This window comes from Silene latifolia, chromosome 1 (genome assembly GCF_048544455.1).
Source record: "Silene latifolia isolate original U9 population chromosome 1, ASM4854445v1, whole genome shotgun sequence".
Taxonomy (NCBI): Eukaryota; Viridiplantae; Streptophyta; class Magnoliopsida; order Caryophyllales; family Caryophyllaceae; genus Silene; species Silene latifolia.
In genome coordinates, this window is record NC_133526.1 from 100,384,190 (window position 1) to 100,412,000 (window position 27,811).

Below are 27,811 nucleotides of genomic sequence, written 5' to 3' on the forward strand. Positions count from 1 at the left end.
ATTCGGTCGAATGCCTTTTGACAGTCATCATCCCACATGGTGTGATCCGTTTTCTTTAGCTTTTTGAAGATAGGTTCACAGATCATGGTGAGTTTCGATATGAATCGACTTATGTACTGCACCTTACCCAAGAATCCTCTAACTTCCTTCTCTGTTTGAGGTTGCGGCATTTCGATTAGAGCTTTGATCTTGGAAGGGTCTATTTCTATACCTCGTTGGCTAACAACATACCCCAGGAGCTTGCCGGATGTTACTCCAAATGCGCATTTCTGAGGATTGAGCCTCATGTTGTACTTTCGTAATCTGGAGAAGAATTTGCGAAGGTTCGCAATGTGCCCCTCTCTATCTTTGGACTTGACAATCATATCATCTACGTAGACCTCTACTTCTTTATGCATCATGTCATGTAATAGTGTAGTTGCGGTGCGTTGATATGTAGCTCCGGCGTTGAATAACCCAAACGGCATAACCGTGTAGCAATAAGTACCCCATTGAGTTACGAAGGCGGTCTTGTGCATATCTTCTATGGCCATCTTGATTTGGTTATATCCCGCGTATCCATCCATGAAAGACAATAACGCGTGATCTTCCGTGTTATCCACCCATATGTCGATATGTGGTAGAGGAAAGTCATCCTTGGGACTTGCTTTGTTTAAGTCTCTGAAATCAACACAAACACGGATTCTCCCATCCTTTTTGGGTACGGGTACTATGTTGGCTACCCAGTCTGAATACTCGGAAACTTTGATGAACCCAGCTTTGAATTTCTTATCAACTTCTTCTTTGATCTTAAGAGCCCATTCTGTCCTCATTCGACGAAGCTTCTGTTTTACGGGTTTGAAACCTGGTTTGATTGGGATTATGTGCTCTGCGATATCCCTGTCGATCCCTGGCATGTCTTTGTAGGACCAAGCAAAAACGTCTTTGAACTCATGTAGGAGGTTTACAAAGCTGGCCCTTTCGGCGGGGCTCAAGGTCGTCCCTATCCTAAGTTCTTGGGGTTCTAGTTCGGTTCCTACGTTTATGGGTTAAGTGTTTTCTATAACTGGTCCCCCTTCCCCCTCTTGTAGTATTTCTTTGGCTATATAGGGAGGTATCTCGATTGAGTCTGGGTCTGGGTCATCCTCATTATCATCGTAAACAGAATTGCATTCAGAATAACACAAAGAGTAAGCAGAACCTGATTTATTCATATTAAAATTCGAGAAAAGTTGAAACAAAGAAGCCATCTGTTCGGTAGTCAGTGGCGGTAAAGGGACAGCTGTTGGGACATTTCCCGAACTACTGTTACTACTTGATGCTAAGCTAGGAGAAACAAGGGGAGTGGGAGTGACGACATGAGGAGACTCTCTAGGGACTTCTCTAGACTCCGACTCTGACTCCGACTCTGACTCTGACTTGAATTCATCGTCTTCTGGTTCTCCTTTGAACATCTCTCCTTCTCCAGTGGTGAGCTTGAAGAGTCTTCCTTGGTTGTTTGTCCACTTGATCGACTTTCTCCATCCTTTCTGTTGATTCGAACTGGTTTCTGTTATCAATGCGGTAGGGTTGAAGTGATCGTCTTGAAGTATCATGGTAATGATCTCATCCTGCACGGCTCTAACAAATCGATCTTCCCCAAATAGTAAGCTAACAGCTTGTTCGTCTAAGCAAGGTGCTTGACGAGTCTTGACGGTAGGAACCGTTTCTGTGGGAATAAAGTAGCAATCGTGAAAGATCTCGATTCCAGCCAGTTGCTTTCCTATGTAGTGCCATGGCTCGGGAAACCCATGAAAGAGTTCCTGACTCCCTTCTCTAACGAAGTATCCATTTAGGGTAGGGAGGTAGGGCCGCATTTGGATTCCCACATTCTTGCGGTTTTGGAATTGAGTGAGCATTTCTAGGGCTTCCTCCTTGGTGGGTTTGTATCCTAGTCCCAGTGGTATCCTTTGTGAGTTACCTTCTTTGTAGGGTGCAAAGGTTCTTCTTCAGATAGAATTCAAAGGCATTCCCGGGAAGTATCCCTGAGATTTGAGTATGTGGTTGACCACTAAATTAGAGTAGGGATTGAAGTACAAGGGTGCCAACTCGCTTTCTATGACATTTATGCTATGCAAGCCCCCAAGTTCATATACTGGATCCGCGAGTACTTTGTTACTTGACCTCTTTTCTATTACTGCTTTGATGGGTGACGAAGTGATCGTCACCACTTTACCATCTAGTGGGATCTTGATTTTCTGGTGGAGGGTGGATGTTACCGCTTTGGAAGCGTGAATCCAAGGTCTTCCCAGAAGTATATTAAAGGATGCTTCAATGTCCACTATTTGGAAGTTAACCTTTCGTTCAATCGGCCCTGTGGCTATGGTAAGGTTAACTAGTCCTACCACTTTCCGTCGTGTACCATCATATGCGCGAACACCTTGGTTGGTAGAGGTCCAATCTGACTCTTTCATGCCTAATTTGTATGCCGTTTTCAAGGGTATGGCGTTGACTGCTGAGCCATCATCTACCAAAGTCATTGGCACATTCTTCTTCAAGCAAATGACAGTGATGTAAAGAGCCAAGTTGTGATTAGCGCCAAAAGGTGGTAAATCTTCATCCGAGAAAATAACAGGGTTACTTAGCTTAGGTGACTCTTGGAAGACCAAGTTGACTACGTCGTCGGGTGTGGAGTTATGTGCCACATTTAGTTTGGGCAAGGCTTGCAGTAAAGCTTGGCAATGTGGGAACGAGCTTGCAACTAGTTGCCAGACTGAAAGATCCGCCTTTGTCTTTTGTAGTTGCTTTAGCAAATGGTCAGTAAAGGTATCTTCGTTATCATTCGGCATGACAACGTTGGTATTGGTGATTGGACCATTTGCTATGGGACCATTTTGAGAAACATTTTGGTATGGACGCCCTGAACGAGTAAGGTGGTCTACATCTTGGTCCTCACTGTTTTGGACTATTTCCTCACTGACTTTAACTAGGTAGTGTTCGGTGAGGTATTCATCTTCATCATCGTCAGCCCATACTCCATTGACAGTAGCAAGTTCTCTCAATCTCATGATCTCGGCCTCCAATTGGATAATTTGGTCGATTAATTCATCAACCACGGCTACTACTTCTTGCATTGTAGCATTTCGAGAGAGATTTAGTGGTGCACGTTCTTTGGGTGTTGTATTTGGATCACGTAGAGTTGCCACTTCACTTTCTAATTCTGAAACTTGCCTATCCACACTCTTTGCCCATGCTATAAATTCGGTGATGGTAGGGGAAATGGTGGAGTAGTTCCCTTCATCTTCTATTGCATAGATCTCATCTTCGACTGGAGAAATGAGGTGTGAACAATCTAAGGTAGATTCTTCAATTGTAATCATCAGAATTCCAAGAGGATACTGAGCATTGTTAGGCTTGCCTCCAGGCGGTATTGGTAGGCGACCGTCTTCAATCATGTCTTGAAGTACATGTTTTAGCTTGTAACATTTTTTTGTATCGTGTCCCTTACCTCTATGATATTCGCAGTACGAATTCTCGTCCCAGGATTTGGATTTCTTTTCTGGTTCAGGTGTAGGCCCTATGGGTTGAAGCTTACCCTGTTTCACCAATCTCTTCAGAGCATTGGAGTATGTATCCCCAATGTTTGTGAACTTTCTTTGTGGGATACTCTTCTTTGATGGTTCGAGAAGGTTAACCTCATCAGTCTTGCTAGTAGAGCCGTAAGAACGACTTGTTGAACCTTGATATCCACGACCTACCGTTTTAGACAAGAGCCCTTTACGGATGTCATCTTCAATCCGTGTTCCTAGTACGGTTAAGTCCTTGAAGGTCTTAATGTTTTGGTACCTCAAATGATTTGCATAAATGGGCTTTAAATTGTCCACGAATTTTTCCACGAGGGTAGCTTCATCTGGACGCTCGACAAGTTGGGTACTAGTCTTCCTCCACCTACTTAGGAAGTCGGTGAAGCTTCTTTATCATTTTGGGTAAGAACCTCTAAGGTGCGCATATTGACTTGGATCTCGGCATTATCCGCATATTGCTTAGCAAACTCAATCGCGGCATCATCCCAGGTGGCAATCTTCTTGTGTTCTAGGGAATAGAACCATTGTTTCGGGATGGTGTCAAGAGATGAAGGAAAGATCCTTAAGAACATCTCGGGTTTAATGCCTTTGATAGATATGTAATCCTTGAAAGCACGGATGTGGTTCAAAGGGTTTTCATGCCCCTTGAATTTCGGGATATCCGTCATGTTGAAGTTGGTTGGCAATTTGGAACTCACGGCCTCATACTTGCGATTGTTTTCCCTATAGATATCATCCCCTTTGAGATACATCAATTGTTCCTCCATGTATTGGAGTCGTTTCTCAGCTGCAGTCAGATCTACGGGAGGGTTGACCTCTTGTGCTCCCACAAAAGGTGGAGGATTTTCATTCGCGAAGTCATTCACAAAATCATGAAGTATTTCATTTTCTGTAGGAGGTAACCTAGTTTCTACGGCAACAATTCGACCCTCGATCGTGTTGAGTCGATTATTCACTAGGTCTTGGCTAGTTTGGAGACGAGCGAGCGCGGCTAGGATTAGATCATTACCATTCGGTGGTTGTCCATTGACACTTGTGTGACTAGTTCCAGGCATCTTGAAAACTGGATAAGAGATCGACGACGAATCAAAACACGATCGACCATTCTAGCATACTTACTCAAAGAAAAGGTTTGACTTGTGAAGTGGGAGTGTGCCACTTGTGTCAAGTGAGGTTTGAAGAAATGACAAGGTTTGGAAATGTTGGTCCTAGTCAACTATAGTGTAGTTGTAGGAGTGGACTCGAAGTGAGGTTTTAAAATGGGCTTCGAAGCCCGAATTTTGACTCGACAATTGGACAGAGCTTCGACTAGTTTTGCGCTAAATTTGGCCTATTTTTCGAAAATTTTACATTTTGAAAGAGGTTTTGATTTTTTGCAAAATTCGTCATGGTTTCATTTAGAAAATGGTGATCACATATAGTACAAGCATTTATATAGGCATTATAAGGGGATGCTGAGTGCATTTAAAAGGGTTTTGGTTTAAAGGGTGGGTTGCCATACCGAACAATCAAACCCGGGGTCTGTGGAAAGGCTCGTACCAAACAGGAGTAAGGCCGATTCCTAGTCTATTTCCTCGAGTAGTGAAAGCCCTTGATACAAACAGGAGTAAGCATCATGGTATGGTTGACGTCAATCGCTATCCATCCTTAGGCCCAAATAAGAATTTGGACCGTCTAGACGGGATGATTGGTCGAATGGGTTGGGTTGGGCCTAGGAAGACCGAATAAACGATCTAGGAAGACCGAGTTATGAAAACCAACAACTGTCTTGTACAAACTATTCCCTAACCTTTTTCAAGTTTCACCCTAGCTACACGTAAGTGTATTAATCCCCTGCGGAGTCGCCAAACTGTGGACGCGGGCCCTTGGGGGTTGCTCGGGTGGAAAGCGAGCAAGCCTTTGCATTTGTGGAGTCGCCACCAATTTATTGTGGAAAATTGGAAACCGTTCGAATTCCCTTTCGTCATGTCAAGACACAAAGTAGTGACATAGACACTAAGAACTCGTTACCCTTAGCATTCTATGTCTAGAATGACTCTCGTGGAGGCCAATGAACACGGATGTTCACAGAGATCTGGAGTAAGGGGTGAGGGTACGTATTAGGAAGCTCTTTTGATCGAATACCTAATCCCGCCCGCCTCGATAGCGGCCTCTACTAATGATTAGGGAAAATCGTCTATACTTGATATGTTGAAGGTTATATGCATGCAATGCAACATTCAATAAATTAATCCTAGCATGTGAATTAACTAAGTCGGTGAACACGTAATTAGCACACATTAGGTCGAAGTAGAAATTTAGGTTAATTGCATGTGAGAGCATACAAACAATACAATAAAGAAATATAATACAAAAATACAATAAAGAAAAATTACAATTATTACAACGGGTTAATTGATTTACGTCGAAAATACATTTAAAACGGATAATTTGAGGAAAAGAAAGGAAAATAAATTGACGAACAGATTATTAGGTGATAATACGAGTAATAGTCGATTAATACGTAAGCTAATAACTAAGCCAAAGCAACAACGGAAGTTCAGAGTCAGAATTCAACCCGGAACAGGCGCATTAGAGCTGCGTCCTTTGGAAGAGGCGCAGTGCTCACTGCGTCTGTTCCTGAGTTCAGTTCTGGCTGTGAAGCCTGAATTGCAAATTGTTAATATTCATTGGTGATTTAAGGATCGATTATGGACATTTGACTCGGATAGAAGTGATTTAACGTATTATTTACATATGATTGGGTCATAAAAAAACAATAAAACATGGATAAAATTAATTAGGACAAATCAATAAAAATGTTAATTACGGGATTAATGATACAAATTAACAAACTAGTTGTAAGTTACCAAAGTAGTAGGTGTGGAAATAGATGGCATTAAGAGAGATGATATTAGAGAGAGAAAGGCGATTTAGGGTTTAAACTTTTCTGTTGATCTGCAATGGCTCGTCACCGGAAAAACACCCCTAAATCTAATGGAGTACTACAATTAATTACTAAAAATTCACAAAATACTACTAATACACCACATAATAATAATACTTCTGGTTCGAGATTTGCGAGTTTACATAGAGAGGATGAAAGTCTTGCTGATTTGGGAATTATTGAGGAACCCGTCTCGATTCTCCGACCGTTTAATCTGAGTAATGGGATGGAATCTATTCTGGAGGAGGATAGTGAAGATGCATCTGATTGGGAGGAGGTTCCAAGGAGGGGTCAATCTTCTAGGTCTGAAACATCGCCTAGGGTAAGACCTTTGCAACTTACTGATAGTGATGTTAATTCTGAGCTCAGTTTTTGGTCCACAGCAGTGTACTGTTATGTCCTTGAGGCTAACCCTCCTTTTAAGGTCATTGATAGTTTTGTTAAGCGTATTTGGGGTTATACAGATTATGATAAGTCGTCTTTCAATTATAATGGCATTTTTCTGGTGCGTTTCAAAACTAAGGAAATGAAACTTCGAGTTTTACAGTCAGGGCCTGTGTTTTTTGAGAACAAACCAGTGGTGGTTAAGGAATGGACCCCGAATACCAAATTAGTAAGGGAGGCAGTGGATATGGTTCCAATATGGATCCGTTTCTATGGGCTTCCACTAAAATTTTGGGGTAATGCTCTTCAAAAGATTGCTGGTCTTGTTGGAAAACCACTGAGAACTGACAGTAATACTCAATTGAAAACTTTTCTGGGCCATGCTAGGGTCATGGTGGAAGTACCAATTGCTGCAGAATTGCCAGATGTGATTGAGTTTACTGATGAATTTGATGTGGTTCATAGTCAGATTGTCCATTATGAATGGAAGCCAACTAAATGTGAAGAATGTAATGGATTAGGGCATCTGTCTAGGGACTGCAGGAAGAAGAAGACCAGGCCAGTTGTAAGGAAGAAGGTATGGGTTCCAAAGCCACCTAGGGTTGAAGTCCCTCCTGTGGTTGAAGCTCGTGTGCAGTCTCCTACACCTGCTGAGGCACATGGGACTACTGAGATTGTTATGCCCACCCCTAGCCAGCCTATGCCTGTGATAGCAAATATAGGTGGGATTGAGGGGTTTGGTGGTCTAGTTACACCTATGCCTGCTTCATTCCATTCCTTTACTCTTGCTAGAATAATCACTAAACTGACTAGACAGGGTGGGATTGCAGTTGGTAGTGCCAGGAGGACTTTTTTGGAGGTATTGGAACACTATGTTCAATATAGGAGGATCCTTGAAGAGGAAATGGAAGAGTCTTCATCTAACCTGGAACATGGGTAGCTTGGGGTTTTGGAATGTCCGGGGTATGAATAGTGTGAATAAGCATAAAGATATTAGATGGTTTTTGCATACTAATAATGTAGGGATTTTTGGATTAGTTGAAACTAGAGTTAGAAGTAATGCAGTTAATAAAATTCACCAGAGTATTGGAACTCACTGGGCTATGACAAATAATCTGGCAGCTCAGGGGGCAGAATTTGGATTTTGTGGGATGCTAACAATTATGATGTAGTGGTGTTGAGAAGTGAAGCTCGGGTTATTCATGCTAAAGTTGCTTTTCTTCCAACTGGGGGAGTTTGGTGGATGTCTGTGATCTATGGGTTTAATAGAATTGCTGAGAGAATCCCACTTTGGCAGTCTTTGAAGGAGATGCATTATGTTGTTAATGGCCCATGGATTGCAATGGGGGATTTTAACAATGTGTTGGCTATGTCTGAAAGGATTGGGTCAGAGGTGACTGTAGCTGAGTTGAAAGGATTCCAAGAGTGTGTTGCTGATTGTGGTTTGTTAGACCTGCCTGCTCAAGGGGCCTTTTTTACTTGGAATAACAAGCATGAACCAGGGGCTATGGTTTTCAGTAGATTGGATAGAGCTATGGTTAATGATGAGTGGTTGTTGCATTTCCCAGAGACTACTACTGTTTTCCATCCTGAAGGGCTATTTTATCATTGCCCATGTACCATTAACATGAGCAATGAACCTGAGAGAAGGAAGAGTGGGTTCAAATATTTCAATATGTGGGGTAAAGTTCCTGAGTTCACTGCCACTGTTCATAGAGTCTGGGATACCCAAATCCCTGGCTATAAAATGTTCCAACTTGTTAAAAAGCTGAAACTTCTTAAGCCTAGCTTAAAACAGCTGAATGGTGAGGTGTTTGGTAATATTGAAACCTCTGCCAATGTAGCCAAGATGTATCTTCAGAAGATTCAAACTAAATTGCATTCTGACCCTAAGAATGTGATACTACAGCAAACTGAGAAGGAAGCTGCTGTTAGCTATAAAGAGCTTGAGGAGGCTAGGAGAAGTTTTTTATATCAGAGATATAAGGCCCAATGGATGGAAGATGGGGATGAAAACACTTAATATTTCCATAGTGTCTTGAAAGCTAGGAGAATGAGCAATAGAGTATTATGCATCCAGAATTTAAATGGGGATAATTGTTCTACTGCTCAAGCCATAGAGGAAGCTTTTGTGGAGTACTATGTACAATTATTAGGGACTAGCAAAGCTGTCACACCTGTCCATGTCCCAACTGTCAGGAAAGGGACTGTGCTTACTGCTGAAAAATGTCAAGCTCTGGTACAGGAGGTTAATTCTGAGGAAATTAAGCAAGCCCTATCTTCTATTCCTGCTAACAAAGCCCCTGGCCCAGATGGTTACACATCACAATTTTTTAAAGATGCTGCTGATATTGTGGGGGAGGATCTCGTTGCTGCTGTAAAGGAGTTTTTCCAGTCTGGGAAGTTACTCACTCAGGTTAACTCTACAGTTCTTACCCTTGTACCCAAGAAAGCTAGACCTATTTCAGTGGCTGACTTTAGACCCATTGCTTGTTGCAATGTGGTCTATAAAGTTATCTCTAAAGTCATCTGCAATAGACTTGTCCCTATTCTTCCTCATATTGTGAGTGTCACTCAAAGTGCGTTTATTAAAGGTAGGGATATAGTGGATAACATTTTGATTTGCCATGACCTTGTTAGACTTTACAATAGGAAAGCTTATTCCCCTAGATGCATTATGAAAGTTAATTTGAAGAAAGCGTATGATTCCATTGAATGGCAGTTCAATGAACAGATGCTCAGAGCTCTAGGGTTTCCTGATAGAATGGTAAATTGGATCATGGTCTGTGTGTCTTCCCCCTGGTTCTCCCTTTCTTTGAATGGCAACACCTTTGGGTATTTCAAAGGGAAGAGAGTAATTAGACAAGGGGATCCCATGTCCCCCTTGCTTTTCACAATTTGTATGGAATACTTGAGTAGGATCCTAAATAATGTGACTGGTAGAATGGACTTTAACTTTCATCCCTTGTGTAGACCATTGCAGCTTAGTCATTTGTGCTTTGTAGATGACTTGCTTATGTTCTGTAGGGGAGATAGGAGGTCTATCACTATTATTCTGAGATCCTTTGCTACTTTTTCTGGGGCTTCAGGGTTGGAAATGAATAGGGACAAATCTGATATTTATTTTAATGGGACGCCTTAAGGAGAGATTGAATACATCTTGGCTTATTCTGGGTTTAAACCTGGAACTTTCCCCTTTAGGTACTTGGGGGTGCCTATTTCCTATAAAAGGTTGGCCATTGGGGATTGCAGCAGGTTAGTTGAGAAAATTGTTGGAAGAATAAGAGGTTGGGGGGCCAAGAAGCTGAGCTATGCAGGCAGAATGGTCCTAGTTCAATCTGTATTATCTCAGCTACATTCATTTTGGTCCAGGATCTTTGTCATTCCTACTACTGTCATTGAGAGAATAGAGAGTATATATAGAACCTATCTTTGGTCAGGGGGTGAGCATTACTGTAGGGCTCCTGCTGTATCCTGGGATAAGGTCTCCAAAGCTAAAAAGAATGGTGGGCTTGGAATAATCAACTGTAGACTTTGGAATGAGGCTATGATTGATAAATATGTGTGGTGGCTTGCCTCTAAAGATGATCATCTTTGGATTAGATGGGTCAGCCACATATATATGAAAGGGCAAAACTGGATGGATTATAAACCTACCTGTAACACTAGCTGGACTTGGAGAAGAATTTGTCATGTTAAGGAGATTATGAAACCTAGTTATACTAACAGTGTGTATACTGGGTCCTCTGGTTACTACTCTGCCTCACAGGGTTACAAGTGGTTACAAGGGGAGCAGGTGAAGTGTGACTGGTTTCCTTTGATTTGGAATAAATCTAATATTCCTAAACACTCCTTTGTGGGGTGGCTGGCTGTTCAGGGTAGGTTGTTTACAAAAGATAGAATGCAAGCTTTTGGGCTACCTACTAATGGACTATGTGAGTTTTGTTTAGCAGGTCCTGAGAACCATCAACATCTACTCTATCAATGTATTTATAGTAAGAAATGCTGGGACAGTTTGATGGTATGGCTTAGGGTGACAGTTCCAGTGCAAGATGTGGTACAATGGAGTGTTAGATGGAGAAGCAGGTCACTGTTGAAGAAACAGGTTGTGCTCACTGCAATCATTGCTCTTTGGTACCACCTGTGGCATGCTCGAAATGTATGTAGGCTAGAAGCTAAGTTGTTCACTCCGTCTTTTGTTGTTAAGCAAGTAAAATCTGAGGTACAGCAGAGATGCAGGCAGAAGTTATCTACCTCTAAATACCAGCTACCAGAGTTCTTGACAGGGATGCAGGCAAGCTAGTGTATTAGCTGTTTGTATGTATGTATATGGTTGTAATGGTTTTTTTGTAATAGCTTTGTGAATGAACTAATGTAATCACTTATTATCATTTATAATATATTTCACATTTCACCAAAAAAAAAAATTAACAAACTAGTTAGATTAATTAGGTTATTAATGCTAAACTATTGATGGCAATGATAAAAAAACAGATGAAAATATACCAATGATGAATTTCAGAGACTCAATATTGATGAATCGAACCTCTAAAAACCCGAATTGATTTTAATGACGAAAACCCGCAAATATGAATTATAAGGGATTTAAGTCGGGAATTAAAAAGATGAATAACGAATTACATGTTAAAGATATTATACTAGAATTATCGTGTCAATGAAACATGAACAAACAAAGACAAAACAAAACAAACAAACGAACAAAAGACAAAGGAAGAAGAAAGGAAGCAGGAACTGCGGCAGCCTCAGGAAGAGGCACAGCAGGTGCTGCGTCCCTTCGAAGAGGCGCAACAGTTGCTGCGTCCTTTCTTGACGTTTGTCTCCTGTTAATCCGTAAAAAGGGTATGAAACAAGGTTTTATAAATCGGCTTTGAATGTGTTTTCGACGTAAACCTTACAATAATGATTACAAAAATAAAGTACAATAATAAAATATGGGATTTACACCCTCAGACTTACATGTGTGACGAAACGAGATTGACTTAGTTAACGTTTAGTGATGCTCGACTCGAATGTACGACGAAAGTGCCCTCTAAGAGGAAATTAAACAAAGTTGATTAAGTTGATTGATGTGGAGTTGGTCAAATTGGTCGGTCATGCAAAACGAGGCTGGTACTCAGAAGGATCCGAGCTTACGTGGTCGAAAGTTTAAGCACGTAGACGCCAAAAAGCAAGAGCGTGGTCTTAGAATGCAAAGGGAGAAGAGAAGGGCGGACACTCGCGTGAGAAATATGTGAGGAACGAAGGTCCCTATTTATACTAATCACACGAAGGAATTAGGGTTTCGGAGAAACTTTGGAAGTGAATCTCGAAAACATTTGAAAATACGCAGAAAGGAACTGGGGAAGAGGCTCAGCAGCCACTGCGTCTCTTGGAAGAGGCGCAGCACCTGCTGCGTCCTTTCCCAAGTGGTTTCCTCCTGCGGAAGAAAGATTTCCGCGTTTCTATTATGGAATTGCAGTTTGATCTCAATTTCCTTAATACTTTATATAATATTTCCGGGATATAATTTGCCAAAGAGATTGAAAGATTGAAAATATGGAATAGAAACATCCAGAACATTCCAGAATATTCTGACTCCGCATTTTAAACGGTTATTAGAAAATGAAGACGATTTTTGACCCGGACTCCAAATGTACTCTAATTACTGTCAAAACGACCGTAATGGCGCGTAGATGACGACTATGAGGTAGACACAAGTGTTTGAGCTATTACTTGATGATAAACTTATGAACTATCATAAATCATTCTGTGTACCAAACATGCGGCCCAATCATCACCGGGTGGCTTGCGGGAGGTGCAGAAATGAGGTATCTACAACCGAGGACATTGCAAGAAAGGTTCTTAGGAGCCTAACTAAAAAGTAGCGCGCCAAGGTCACTGCAATAGAGGAATCGAGAGATCTTGCGAGCCTATCCTATCAAGAACTCATTGGTGCTCTCATGGCCCATGAACTCACTCTAAATGCTGATGAAGCAGAACCGAGTAGAGGTAAAACCATGGCTTTGAAAAGCGAGGATGTCAGCTCCGACATAGAGGATGAAACCATATTATTTGCTCGTCGTTTTATAAATAGAATCTTTCGAAACAAGCAAGCAAAATCTTCTGCTAATCACAACAAGTCTTTCAATAAGAAAGCAACAGAGTCTAAATCGTCATTTGCCAACAGAGGTTGCTTCAAGTGTGGGGAATCTGATCATATGATCAAGGATTGTCCCACATGGGAGAAAATTAAAGACAAGACAAAACGTGAGAAGACAAAGAAGGAGTTTAAGCAAGTAATGATGGCCTCGTGTTGGGGAGATCTTGACTCAGAAGATGATGAAGGATCTGAAGATGACGAAGTAGCAAATCTTTGTCTCAGCAGTGTCAGTCTTGACCTAATTTCTGACAGCGATGATGATAGCACGGATTTTCACTCAAATTAATGCTTTCTAGGAGAATCAGATGAAGATGACGATGATGAGGTTAGTTATCTTGAACACAAAAAGCGCGTTAAGAGACTATCTAGGAATGCCATAATTGAATTCTTTGAGCAATCCCTCGACAAATGTCATGAACAAGATATGGAACTAAAGGATCTAAAATAACAGATTCTTGATATTGCTGAGGAGAATCATATTCTAAAGGCAAAAGCTAAGAAGTTGAAATCTAAAGTTACAGCTGATAAAGCTACAACATTAGATACTGCTAATGCTGAGAAGAAGGAACTAGAGTCTAAAGTTATAGCTAATGAAGCTATAGCCTCAGACCTAAAGCTCAATATTAAGCACCTTCAAGCCAAAGTTATAGCTAATGAAGCTATAACTTTAGAACTTAGAAAAGCCAAAGAACTTTTAGAGTCTAAAGCCACATCTAATGAAGCAGTGATTTTAGATCAAAAGAAAGAAATAGATTCTCTCACAAAGCAATTGAAGGAATCTAAAACTGACATGATCAATGTTAAGAAACAACATTCGGATGTAATATTTATTCTTAACAAAAGGTTCCAAGACTTTCGTGACAATTTCAAGAAGGAAAATGACGTAGATCACATGAAATGTCTTGAGGATATTACAACCCTGAAGGACTTACTTTTACATGCTAGGAAAGTCCATGATAAGTGGGAAGGTAGTACAAAAGTCCTAACCGAACAATCTGACAATAATATGAAGATGGGTTTAGGACATGAATGCTACAGTCGTAGAGATCACTCTAAATGCAATTCAACACCTTCTGATCACGATTTCAGGAAAAGAAAATATGCCGATCTTCCTGAATATCTGATTTTAAATTATTGTGGTCATACGGGTCACATCTAAGACAATTGTGTCAAATGTGTACATGATATACGAAAAAATGCCGACGGTTGACACAACAGTCGAGGATGATGAATCCCCTATAGATGAACCTAACGAAGAGAGGAAAAATAACTTTCGTTGGTTCTACGACATGGCGTTTGATTACACCAAAACGCCTAGCACTTCACAAACTCCTTGTCAACCTAAACAAAGTAGACCTAAACACAAGGAGACTAGATATGTGAGACCCAGGGAGTCCTCTAGACCTAGAACTCTTCCTAAACGAAACTGCCCAAGGTTTAGAAATACGATTATTAGACAAGTTTGGGTACAAAAGGATTTAGTGTATAAAGTAACTAATCATAAAGGACCCAACTTAGCTTAGGTACCTAAGAACTGTATCTAATCCTTTTGCAGATAATGGTGAAAGAAAACAACCAATGGTATCTTGACAGTGGATACTCAAGACACATGACTGGAGATGAAAATTTGTTTCTTTCACTCAAGCCTTTCAATGGAGGAAAGGTGACTTTTGGGGACAACAAGAAGGGTAAAGTGATTGGTGTGGGCAAAATTTGAATTTCTAAATCACACGCAATCAGTGATGTTTATCTAGTTGATGGTCTCAAGCATAATCTACTTAGTATATCTCAACTATGCGACAAAGGTAACAAGGTTGTATTTCATGCAGATGTTTGTCGAATTATAATTAAAGGTACAAGTAGTATTATTCTTGAAGGCCATTGAAAACGAAATGTGTATATGGTAGATTTAAATGCTGTGCCTACTAACTCCTTTTCGTGCAAAAAAGTTACACTTGATGATCCTTGTTTGTGGCACAAACGTTTTGGTCACATTAGCTCACCTATTTTGAATAAACTCAAGAGATGGGACTTGGTAGAAGGACTACCTAAAATCAGGTTCGATCAAGAGAAGATGTGCGACACTTATGCTCGTTGCAAGCATGTAAGATCATCATTCAAACCTAAAAGAGTGGTAAGCACGAATCAAGCATTGGAATTGATACACATGGACTAATGTGGTCCCATGAAGGTAAGGAGTAGAGGAGGATCCAGGTATGTCTTTGTCCTTGTAGATGACTACTCAAGGTATGTATGGCCTATCTTTCTTCATTCAAAAGATGCGACTTTTGATGAATTTGTTTGTCGTATGAAATTTGTTCAAAATAAATATAAGACTAACCTTGTCTCTATTCGTACGGATCATGGCACCGAATTTGATAATCAAGCCTTTATAGAATATTGTAGAGTTAATGGTGTAGGACATAACTTTTCTGCACCACGAACTCCTCAACAAAACGGTGTCGTTGAACGTATGAATCGAACACTAGAAGATATGGCTCGTACAATGCTCTTGTGTAGTGGTCTACCTCGTAATTTTTGGGCTGAAGCCATTAGTACTTCTTGTTGTATTTATAACCGTGCTATGATAAGACCTATCCTAAAGAAAACCCCTTATGAACTTCTAAGAGGTTTTAAACCTAATATCTCTCATCTTCGTTGCTTTGGGAGGTAGTGTTTTGTTCATAACAATGGTAAAAATAGGTTAAGTAAGTTCGACCCTAGAAGTGATGAGGCTTTTTTTATAGGTTAATCGGATCATAGCAAGGCTTATAAGGTCTTCAATAAAAGAACACTTTGTATTGAAGAAAGTATTCATGTTATTTTTGATGAAGATAATGTGTTTGATAAGCCCTTACAGGATGAGGAAGAAGACATGGATGAACCTGACTTTCGTCTTTCTAGAAATGATCCTCCAGAATTGGAAATTGAGGACAAGGAGATTGAAGGAACAAATGACGAGCTTGATCATTCTTCAAATGACAAAAAGAAGAAAACTAAAGTTATAGTTGATGATACTATAACTTTGTCTCAAGATAAGGATCCTCAACCCAATGTTATAGATGATGTTACTATAACATTAAATCCAAATCAAGGTAATGAGTCTGAAGTTATACCTGACTCAACTACAACACCAGGATTGGATTCAGGGGGAACATCCTTAAACTCTGAGTCAAATGAAGTTGGATCAAGTTCAAATGCTGAAGAACCAAGTACTTCAACAAAATGGAAATATAAGAGTTCACACCCTATGGAAAGCATACTTGGTAATATTAAAAAGGGTGTTCAAACGCGAAGATCCTTGAACAATTTCTGCTCCTTCTATTCGTTTCTATCCACAATTGAACCAACGAATATTAAGGAAGCTCTCGAAGAATCAGATTGGATTATAGCTATGCAAGAAGAGGTTCAACAATTCGAACGGAACAAAGTTTGTCACTTAGTTCCTAGACCCAAGGATCGATCTGTAATTGGAAGGTGTTTAGAAATAAACTAGATGATGCTGGGGTCATAGTTGGAAATAAGGCAAGATTGGTGGTACAAGGTTATAATCAACAAGAAGGAATAGATTATGACGAGACCTTTGCACCTGTGGCTCGTCTTGAAGCTATTAAACTCCTGATAGCATTTGCAGCTCGTAAAGGAATGAAGCTCTTCCAAATGGATGTCAAGATAGCATTTCTAAATGGATACCTATAAGAAGAAGTCTTCGTAAAACAACCTCCTGGATTTATGGACAACAAATTTAAAGATCACGTCTTTAAGTTAGACAAGGCCTTGTATGGATTGAAGCAAGCACCAAGGGCCTGGTATGACAGATTATCGAAATTCCTACTTGACAGTGGATTTAAGAGAGGATCTGTAGAGAAGACATTATTACTAAAAACCGAGGAAACTGATCTTTTGATTGTTCAAGTCTACGTTGACGATATTATTTTTGGGTCAACTAACCGCAATCTATGCAAGTATTTTTCCTAATTGATGACTTCCGAATTCGAGATGAGTATGATGGGAGAATTGAAATTCTTCCTATGTCTACAAATTCAACAAACTGAGGAAGACATCAAGATTCATCAACAGAAATATATTAAGGAGTTAATTAGAAAGTTCGGAATGGAAAATTCCCATGCCATGTCTACTCCAATGGTTGCAGATAAGAAATTGACTTTAGATGAAGACGGTAAGTCTATTGATGAAATAACTTACCGAGGAATGATTGGGTCATTGCTATATTTAACTGCAAGTAGACCAGATATCATGTTCAGTGTATGTGTTTGTGCGAGATATCAATCATCTCCCAAAGAATCGCATATGACGGCCGTAAAAAGAATCTTACGATATCTTATTGGGACGTCCAAACTATATCTATGGTATCCTATGGAATGCAATTTCGATCTCGTCGGTTATTCAGATGCCGATTACGCTGGATGTTCCTTAGACAGAAAAAGTACGTCAGGTGTTGCCACATTTGTTGGACCTTGCATTATTACTTGGGTTCAAAGAAGCAGAATTCAGTTGCCCTTTCAACAACAGAAGCCGAATATATTGCAGCAGGTTTGGTATGTACTCAATTATTATGGCTTAAGCAACAGTTATATGATTATGGTGTTAACATAGGTTGTATTCCTATTTTATGCGATAACACGAGTGCTATTATAATTTCCAAAAACCCCGCGCAACACTCGCGTACTAAGCACATTGAAATTAGACACCATTTTATACGCGACCTTGTTGAAAAAGGGAATATAAAACTCGAATTTTGTAGTACTGAAAAACAATGGGTAGACATTTTGACAAAGTCTTTAGCTAGAGGACGTTTTGAGACTTTACGGTTCGAAATTGGTTTAATTGGTGGCACCTAACCTTCTATAAATGTTCAATCTCTCAATGATTGATTAGTATAAGATAAGATTGTATGATTGTGTCCGTATATTCCGTTGCATGAATATTTTCGGTTTATAGAAATTTATTTATCGTATATATTCTGTCTGTATTTAAGTCGTTATGTTCCATACAAACTTATTTTCTTAACAAATTAAGGTACACCAAATCTTTTATTCACCAAATTCTATCCAAAATCTTTTCCATATTCTTTTTGTGCCAAATCTCGTCCAAAATGTTTTTTATGTCGTATTTGCCATATGCAAACCATATTTTGTTTTCCAAATCTTAACATAAATCTTTTACCAAATTACTTTCCTAATTTGTGTAAACATCTAACTCTAACCCTACCCTAGATTCCCACCTATATCCTATATCTACCCCCCCCCCCCCCCCAAACCGTGTGCTCGGTCAATATCCCACTTGTTCTCTTGCTTTTAACTTTACCAAATTTACACTCCATCTCCATCATAATCATTCATCTCACAACCATATCCCATCCACATGCAAACACTCGTTCCTCCACCCGAAACCAACACCAACCATGACCATGCTCTCAACCACAACCACCATCATCCCATCAACCTGTTTCCTCTACTTTCACTCCAACAACCCAACATCCATCATCGCCTTCTTCCTTGTTTCATGGCCGGGATGAGTCGGTCTCCGAGGGAAAAAGGCGCTGGTTAAATAAGGGGAAGAATAAGGTTGTAGCAGAAGATGTTGAGGAAGATAGTAAACCCGAGGTTGTTATTCGGGATGGGATTTCGAGGACTCTGTTTCGAGAGCCTTCAAAGAGCACAACCAAAGCCGATTTAAACCGTGTTCGTATGACAAAGAACGAAAGCAGCTTGGTTTCTCGTGTCTTACAATACTTTATTCATGGTGGAAGGTATTATCCCAAATCTTGGTTGTCTAATATTCCGTCTTTAAAATTCTTTATGGATTTTCTTGATTTCCAAGGATGGAATGATGTTAGTCGGTTCTCGGGTCCTACATACCCGATTGAGGTTGTTCAGTTCTTTGCTTCGGTGAAAGCTAAAGGGGGAGTGTTGCATGTAGTCGTTAATGGTGTCAACATCACCGTCACCATTGCCGATTTTTGCTTTGCCTTCAAGGTTCCTCATGATGGAATCGAGGTTAACCCGAGTCAAGAATGGTCTAATGTGGGTGATGATCAACAATTGATAATTAAGAGGTATTTCGATGAGCTTGCTTCCGAAAATAGCAACATCTTGGTTCGTCCTCTATCCCCCAAACTCAAGTTCTTTTTGAACTTTTTATGAAACACAATCATTCCGAGAAGGGGAGGACGGGACAAGGTGTCCAGCTACGAAACTATTGTCTTGTATTTGTGGTTAGAAGGTCGGAAAGTGAGTTTGGCTAGTCTTGTGTTTAATCGGATTGTTCAAACTAGCATTACCGTAACTAAAGAGAAGTATTGTACTACTCTTGATCTCCCTTACGGTATGTGGATTTCGAGATTATTGGAGATTAAGCGGGCTGTGAGTCGGGAAAGCTATGGCGTGAGTGTTAAGGACGGTATGTGTGACCGTGTTATGAAGTTGATGGGGCTCGGTTTTGAAGGACCCGAGTTGGTCTTTTCTAAGGGAAATGATAAGGGTGTCAATGAGGTTGGAATGACGGCTATGGAAGCAATGTTGGATGCATTTATGGGGTCTATTATGGCCAAGTTAGAGAAGAAAACCGTGGAATTGGCTACGGTTGTGTTTAATGTTGGGCAGCCGGGGTCCTCTGTTAGAGGTGTGAGTGGTGCTCAGATTTGTGCTTGGATGGAGGACATCAACACAAGGCTTGAGGGTTTAAAAAGGGGACTAGTGACCATCCGTGATGAAGTCTTTAGCCATGGTGATCGTCTTACCTTTCTTGCGAGTCAAAGGGGGTGCTTTGGTCAAAGACGGGAAAGTTATGATGGCGGATCAAGCAATGACTTTGGCGGCAACAAAGGCTTTGTCTTTGAAGGTTATCAACTTTGAGACAAGCCTCACCGCCCAAGCTAATCATGTTCGGAGTTTTTTTTATCGTCTTGATTCATTAGAATTTCGTACTCGTCCCGACTATGTTAATCCTCACAAAATCCGCCACCCTTAATCCTGTCTTGCCCCTCCCCTGTTTTCGCCCTTCCTCTAGTTGCCTTAATTTCTTTTGTTTTCTTTTGGTGTATTTTGCCTTCATCAACTAGTTTGTTTTTCGGCCCATTTTAGCATGCTACTTGTGGTTCGGCCCGGTAGTTCTAAACATGTTATTTTCATTCGGCCCATTTGGCTTTAAACATGTTCTTTTGGTTTGTATGCTACAATAATTTCGTAAGTACTTATGGTTATTTACGGTTTATTGGTTTTTATTAATCGTCTTTATCTCTTGCTTCGTCGTATATTATTCTAGTCATTTTATGTTTGCTCTTATCTTTTCGATGATGTCAAGAGGGGGGAAAGAACGACCATGGTAAGCATTTGCCTAAGCTTACTCCTTGTCAGAACCAATTGTCTCTTAGGGTCCTTAAAGTTTTGGTCTTGTATATATTTGTTTCATCTTGCGTTAATCTTTATCTATAAAGATGACGGTATTATATTGAGGGGGAACTATATACTTAGTCACGATTTTAGGAGACTTGCCATCATCAAAAAGGGGGAATTTGTTGGACCATATAAATATATGTTTATGTTTTGATGATGTCAAGAGTACTTTATATTCTATATACTCGTTGCGCGTAATTGTTTTTTTAGTCTTTTAGATTGGACTTACTGATTGCAAGCATTAAAGAATTGTGATGGAAGTATACAAGAACATATCATGTGAGCAAGCCCTCAGTCTAGGATCAAAATATTCCAGAATGTTCAAAAATTTAAAATTCAAATTTTGAAATTATTGTAATTTAATTTGGATTTATTTCATATATATTATGATTTTAAGGTCAAATATGAGCATAAAAATTAAATCAAGTTGAATTATTGTCAAAAATTGAGCGATGACTAATTTTTGAGTCCTAAGAGTTTTAGGATAATTAACTTGAGCTTAGATGTGATTTAAGTGTTAATTAGTGATTTTAAGAAGTTATTATCACGCATTTCCATAAAACCGGGTTATATATACGATATAAGTTAACTAGGGCGATTTGGCACATAATTTGGCATGATAGATACATATTATAATGCTGCATATTTCAATTGTTGAATGTCTTTTATTTATATAATTTTAAATTATGTAATTTTATTTTAGTATGGCCTTAGTTTTAATCGATATTACCCGTAATGAAAGGGAATATTGATTCGGTTGTAATTTAATGTGATCTCGTATCACTTTTATTTTTACTAGTTTTTCATATTACAAATGTATAATAGGAATAGCATTGTATTTTTATTATTATTTGTAATTATGGAGTATCTTCAAAGACGGTGCCATTCGGAAAGGTGATCCGACGAAGACGGTGTTCTTGGAAGGCGTGCCAATTGAAGATTCAAGGGACCAAAGGAGTTGGTTTCTGAATATGTAATAGATTATTTGATTTTCTATTTTAGGAAGGCCATACTAGGAATTTTATTATTGCTTTGCATTTCTTTTAATATGTTACATGCATTGCCAAATCGCCATAACAACACATGCATATCATATCGAGTCATCGACCGTGTCAATTACAATTATCGCAGTTCACCGCTTTAGTTCACTTAAAACGTGATAGATAATAAATTGACAAGACCTCTCACATTTAATAATTGAGAATTAGCCTTACCAAATAGTAGAAACCATGAATCCCAATTTCATAAGGAAGTAAATTCGGCTCACCGGGGTACTAAACTTGTTACGTTGGGTAAGTGGGTAATAAAATGTTATTACATCGAAATTTGGATTGAGCTCAACGGAAGTATTCATGACCGTAGTCGCATGTGTTCCGGGCTAAAGATGAAAATTAGAGTATTTTTTATCGACCGAGAGTTCTAAAAGTAGAATCGATTAAGAGGTTAATCCACCGAGTTATATTAATTAGGGATGACTCGACTCACCGTACCCGTATTAATATGAATTTGGATCTCGGAATCATTTATAATAGTTGGGTAGAGGCCACTATATAAATGCAATACTTGTTTACAAGTATTATTAAAACGATAGATGTTAATTATTTCCTTCATTTCCATTTTTGTAGTTAATTATATGCAATGAATTCATCTAATACTCCTACACCAATCACCATTGATTTATGGCTCCAATCATTCGATGAAAAATGCTCCGAGTATGACAATGATACGATTAGAGAACTACGCATTGGCATTGGTCAGGATGGAAATTTTTGCTTCTTTACCACCTCCACACCACCCACTCCAATATTAATGCCCACCACCTTGGTAAGAAAATCTTGTGAAGAAAATCTCGCTAGACCCAAGGCATCCTTGTTTGAAGAAACAAGGAGAAGTATTAAATTCAGTGGGAGTTCTAGCAAGAGTGTCCTTGCAAATGAAAGGAGTATTGGTATTATTAAAAGGAAGGCAAAGATGGGTGAGAAACCCAAACCTGATAATGAATTGGAAATGGATAGTGAGACTACCACAACCAAGACCAAGAAAGGTGCCCAATCTTATGAAGAATGTCATTATTGTAATGTCATGGGCCATTGGAAGCGTAATTGCCCCAAGTATTTGGGAGATATCAAAGTTGGACTTGTTACTCCAAGTGGGACTTGAAAATGTGGAAAAGCTAAACAAGAGTGATATAAATCTCCGACAAGGAAATGAGCTAGGGTAGCCGCCACTTCAAGAGGGACTTATGTACTTGTTTTTCGTAATAGCTTTGAGTTGTAATTTACATAATTGTTATTATGTACCCATTTTGTCTAGAACATTATTTCCATTTCTATGTTAGACATGAAAGGATTTGTATTTTGTTGAAAAACAGACATGGCTGTGAGCCATGTCACTTATCTTTATGATATACAAGTTGTAGACACTTCCAACTGAAGCAAAGATATCTTCATAATACGATCCAAAAGACTCAAACAAAGTAATCCAAATGATTTATACATTTGGAAATTGTCAATTAGGTCTCATAAATGAGAAACGCATTAAAGGCTAGTGTCGACTTGATTTAATGAACCATTTGATTTTCAATCATATGGAATATGCGAATCTTGTCACCTTTGCAAAATGATATGTACTCTCTGTTGGAAATCTATATCTCATTATACTCAACATATTCATATATGTTTCAATTTAATTTAGTCATAAAATTAATTAGATCTTATGCATGCAAACATAAGTAAATATATACAAGAAATCATCATTCTTACATTGGAAATATCGGATTATTGGGCACAAATGAGTTCTCCTACTCACTTGTTCTTGAGCTCTCCTAATATGGATGAACAAAGGATTCAAGTATAGAATCCCTCCCAAGGAATAATACCCAAGATAACCTCTTAATAAAATTAATATTATTGATACTAGAACAATATTAATTTAAATAAAATTGACCCAAAATATTAATTTTGGTCTCTTAATTTCGGTTAAGAGAAGGGAGAATAAGAAGTGATTTTTATCTCTCTAAAACTCTATTTTTGAATAATAGAATGGATGAATAATACACTAACTTATCATGTAGTGTATTAGGTGAATAATTGAGAAAACCCTTTGGTCTCTTTCACTAGGAAAACCGGGTAGGGTGGGGTGGCTTTGGCCAATGCATGATCAAGGTGCTCTTCACAAAAACAACTAGGTTTGCATGGCTAGTAATTAGGCAAAATGATTATGTTTTCCACTTAATTAATCAACATAATATTTAGCCTAATATACCCACTATTTCGGTCCATTTAAGATAAAATGGATTCCATTTTATCTTTGTCAATTTGTCAATTTGTCACATGTCACAAGTCATGTAAAATTGTTATGCATTTTTAACATATTAAAAATCAATGCATTAATAAAATACGTCATGTACAAAATTGACTTAGTAACTCATAATTACTTGTACCAAAATAATTCACCAATTATAAATCACAACATCTTGTATTTATAATAAATTATTCATTCAAATGCAATTGTTTCCTAAAACAATAATTTCATCTAAGTAATAAAACAATTCGATCACTTAGACCGTATCTTATTTAATCAAATTATAATGAGATACGTAAATATTACTTCCAAAATCGTCCGTCAATTTTAAGTAATTTAATTAACCCGTATCGTCATACGATCAATTAAATAATCAATTAAGAGTGTTACCCTTTAGGTATGACCTAAGGGGATCAACTGATCACCACCGGCGCACGACAGTAATGTTAAACTCTAGTCAGCCAATCATTACCGATATGTGTGGACCAGTTGACAGTAAAATATTACTTCCCAATTTGTATTCTTAAAATGAGACTTAAACATGTGATCATCATGATCGACAGTTGTGATCGCATTATTGTCGGAGGACACATGTTCCAACAATCTCCCACTTGTCCTCGACAAGTGTGCGTCACCAATTCTCTTGTCCTATTACTATCTCCCACTCAATGCAAGGTTTCTTTCAGGTCGTACTTGCAAGTGATCATATCGAGAGTGGTTTCCTCAATCTGGAGAATAACTGATTGACCGGATTTATCTACCATAGATATCTTCCGAGCGTGGCCACGCATTTCCAGTTCATTAATCCTCGAGTGGCCCTGAGATATTGTTATAACCCTGACTAGGGGTGGACAATTCCTATCGCACTTATTCCCTTCGACTAGCCACAGCCATCATAACCCAAAATATGCCCATTTGACCCCATTTACGAAGGTCGTAGTAAAACAAATCAAAGTTAATCTGAAACTGTGTCATCTTAGGCGAACAATCTTTAGTCAAAAGAATAGACTCATTAGAATACTATAGTAGCTCTCGCCACGACCAGGCTATATAAATTTGCCAAAACTCTATAAGCGGTCATAAGGCCCGACAAGGTGTTCCCAACAGTCTGCCTATGTGATCGACTAGTCATCTCACATAACTTCATGGCACTTGAACTTGCCATCAATCGCATCACACTCTAGTCACTTCGAGACGTCACCTCATGCAAGTAACTATGGGCGAATACAATGCTAATCCGTGTTCACTTTAACGGGGTTCAATTGTCTCTACAACCCGTTTGGATGTAACAAAGTATAAGGTGAGTTAATAATAACTCAAACGACAAACGTCGACATCACATTCGGGTAGTCAATACCATATTACAACCTTGTGATGTATATCGAAAGTGTGTAAACACTAGTTGATTGCAATAGAAGTTTAACATACCAAGTGTCCATGTGTTCAAACTTCTTATATTGCATTTTCCTTTATATTCATGTTATCTTTCATAGCATGAACCTTACCAAGTACACATATAGGTTCCCAACCTAGGTTTGGGTTCTTTATCTTGAAAGAACTTTCTTGTTGTTTATCACATAACCAACGAATTGTGGTGGATGATATAACTTGCACTGGTCAAGTGTTCTACCAACTCACAATGCACTAGGTATACGTTTTGTAGAGTCTTGCAACAATTGTCAAGATGATTAGCCTAGCACTTCTCATAAGTCCCAGCATATTAGAAAATATCAGTTTTGAGTAACTTCTTACTTTAACTAAGTATTTTTCAAAGCTTCTTATTTCTCCTTTTAGCTTGAATAGCTTAGCATTTTCATAAATCCTTACGTGTGATCGAACTTCAAAACGTGCAACCTCTTGGCACATAACAGAGTGTTCTGTCCATCACTGGAATCGCTCATTAGTTCTCCTCGAGAATTCATGATGATTCTTCTATGGCTTGCCAATGATTCATCATGCTCTTATGCATATGATTCATTATTGGACATGTGAATGATTATTCTAATGGCGGAAACATTAGTAACTAATAATCATGTAATCAACCATTCTTAGGTTCAATGAACGACCATGACTGCTAATGGCAATTCCATTTTCATTGACATGAATAACCTACATTTCTCGTTGATTCGATGTGTATATCTCAATACCTATCCAACATCTTATGATTTGATTGGATTTATCATAGTCTATTTTCATCCAGAATTGAAAACTCAAATACTTCTTTGTGAAAGATAATATTAGCTCGTCATTCTCAATGAGTAATGAGTTATAAATTTTTACAAGATGATTGCTCCCACTAAATTCCATGTCTTCACATGATAATTTCCAACTCCCACTTAATTCCACATGTTTCGTAATTGACTACTCAATCGAAACATTTCAAGAATTGAAATATATTTTGCTTTGCCAAGTTATTAAGATAAAACCAAATGTTCCCAACATATCTTTTCAAAATACCTATTAGAAAAGGTTTCAATCCTAACCTTATGGAAAGAGATTTTTAATCTCTAACTCATTCATTTTATAATGTTGCGTAGCAATGTCATTATTTAAATGTGAATTACATCTAATACACGTCCTTCTCAAAATACCCTTTTCGAAAGGAGGTTTAACCATTTTATTTTCATAATGAGGTTAAGTAATAACACTAGCGTGGTTAACACTTAACTTAGCTCTTGTGGATATCGGCATATCATTCTTTGCAACTTATAGTCATAAATCTCATTTATTTTCGAGGATGCAACTTTGTTTCATTTAGGCTCTTAAGTAAATATCAATATTTAAACTATTGGTCAAAAGTCGCTCATAAACTAGCCAAATCTCTTGTTAAGACTTTACATTAGTCATTCTTCTTCCAAAACTTTCTTTTGGTCTCCTCGTGTAATTATCTGGAGAACATATTCTTTTGATTACTTCACTTGGTCTCTTTTGTCATGTAGATTTCATCTATTTGAGACCATAGATCTCATCTATTCGAGTACACTATCTATATAGGTATACAATCATTCTTTCTTGTGCTTATCTCATTATCACAAGTATACAAATTAGCTTTGTGTTCTTTGTGTCTTCATTTTTCTCCCACTCTATCTTTAGAATAAATACACTAGAGATTCAAAGATAGCTTATGAGACACAAATGATGATTTTTGAAGTATAAGGAGGACTATCTCATAGGTTGACTAATCGTTTTAGATTTGATAAGTGTACTTGGTGATTGACATTCCTTTAAGAGAGTTCATCAACTCAACATCACTTTATAATTGATCATACACAAGCCTTAAGCTTGTGGACATATAATGAATCCCATAATTATAGTTGTCTATTAGATCACTTTAAGTGGATGATCATATGTTTCTATGAGCAAGCATATAAAGACGAATTTTTAGAACAAGGAAAAAATACGATAAAAGGGGTGACTTTGGTTGCAAACCAAGCCACCATAATCCAAAATACAACAATTGTTTAGAAAGGATCAAACATTTCCATGTCGAACACGGAAATCAAAAGGTTCTAAAAATCCGAAACATAAATTAAAATAAGACAATAAAAAGCCAAGCTTCATGGAAGCTACTCCTAGCTTCTTGATGGTTTCTCAAGCTTGCTTTTCCTTTCCCTTGTCCTTGCTTGGTGGAGGCCCTATTTACAATAAAAAGGGGATACATTATCACAACTTTGTATCATAATACCATACAACACAACACAGCCCGCCATTTTCCGACGCGTATTTAGTCTGTTTTCGACGCTTAAAAGCGTCGGCATTTTATTTCTCGACGCTTTAAAAAGCGTGGGTATTTGAGGTGTCAGGATTTTCTGACGCCTTTTGGCGTCAACCTTGTCGACACTTTTTGGTGTCAAGAGCCGCGACGCCTTTAAATGTCAGTGTTTTTCTACACTTTTTTACGTCGCAATTTCAAAATTTCTCGACGCTTTTCCTGCACTAGAAAAATTCACTACGGCTACAATTTTTTCAATACGATTGAATTAAATTATATAGATTACAAGATATGACATATCATAGAGAGTATAAATTAAACAACATTAACTTGACAAGAATATATCAAAACAAAATTATATAGCAT

At 38.5% G+C, this 27,811-nt stretch overlaps 2 protein-coding genes across 2 annotated transcripts; both read left to right on the forward strand.

The window, feature by feature from the left end:
• Positions 1-6,484: 6,484 nt before the first annotated feature.
• Positions 6,485-8,875, forward strand: LOC141651698 (uncharacterized). The gene is made up of 2 exons (XM_074459397.1): positions 6,485-7,788; positions 7,975-8,875. The coding sequence occupies exons 1-2, from the start codon at positions 6,485-6,487 to the stop codon at positions 8,873-8,875; spliced, it is 2,205 nt and encodes a 734-aa protein (XP_074315498.1).
• Positions 8,876-8,905: 30 nt separating this feature from the next.
• On the forward strand, positions 8,906-11,155 carry LOC141651701 (uncharacterized). Its single transcript, XM_074459402.1, has 4 exons — positions 8,906-9,687; positions 9,880-9,942; positions 10,054-10,107; positions 10,225-11,155. Exons 1-4 carry the CDS (start codon positions 8,906-8,908, stop codon positions 11,153-11,155), a joined length of 1,830 nt encoding a protein of 609 aa, XP_074315503.1.
• The last annotated feature ends 16,656 nt before the right edge of the window (positions 11,156-27,811 follow it).

Excerpts from the sequence above, each read along its gene's own strand:
- LOC141651698 (XM_074459397.1), top strand. The coding sequence starts at position 6,485 with ATGGCTCGTCACCGGAAAAACACCCCTAAATCTAATGGAGTACTACAA. Across the intron at positions 7,789-7,974 it reads TCATCTAACCTGGAACATGG|CTCAGGGGGCAGAATTTGGA; the intron begins GTAGCTTGGGGT and ends ATAATCTGGCAG.
- LOC141651701 (XM_074459402.1), top strand. The coding sequence starts at position 8,906 with ATGAGCAATAGAGTATTATGCATCCAGAATTTAAATGGGGATAATTGT. Across the intron at positions 9,688-9,879 it reads TTGAATGGCAACACCTTTGG|GGGAGATAGGAGGTCTATCA; the intron begins GTATTTCAAAGG and ends TATGTTCTGTAG. Across the intron at positions 10,108-10,224 it reads GCCATTGGGGATTGCAGCAG|GATCTTTGTCATTCCTACTA; the intron begins GTTAGTTGAGAA and ends ATTTTGGTCCAG.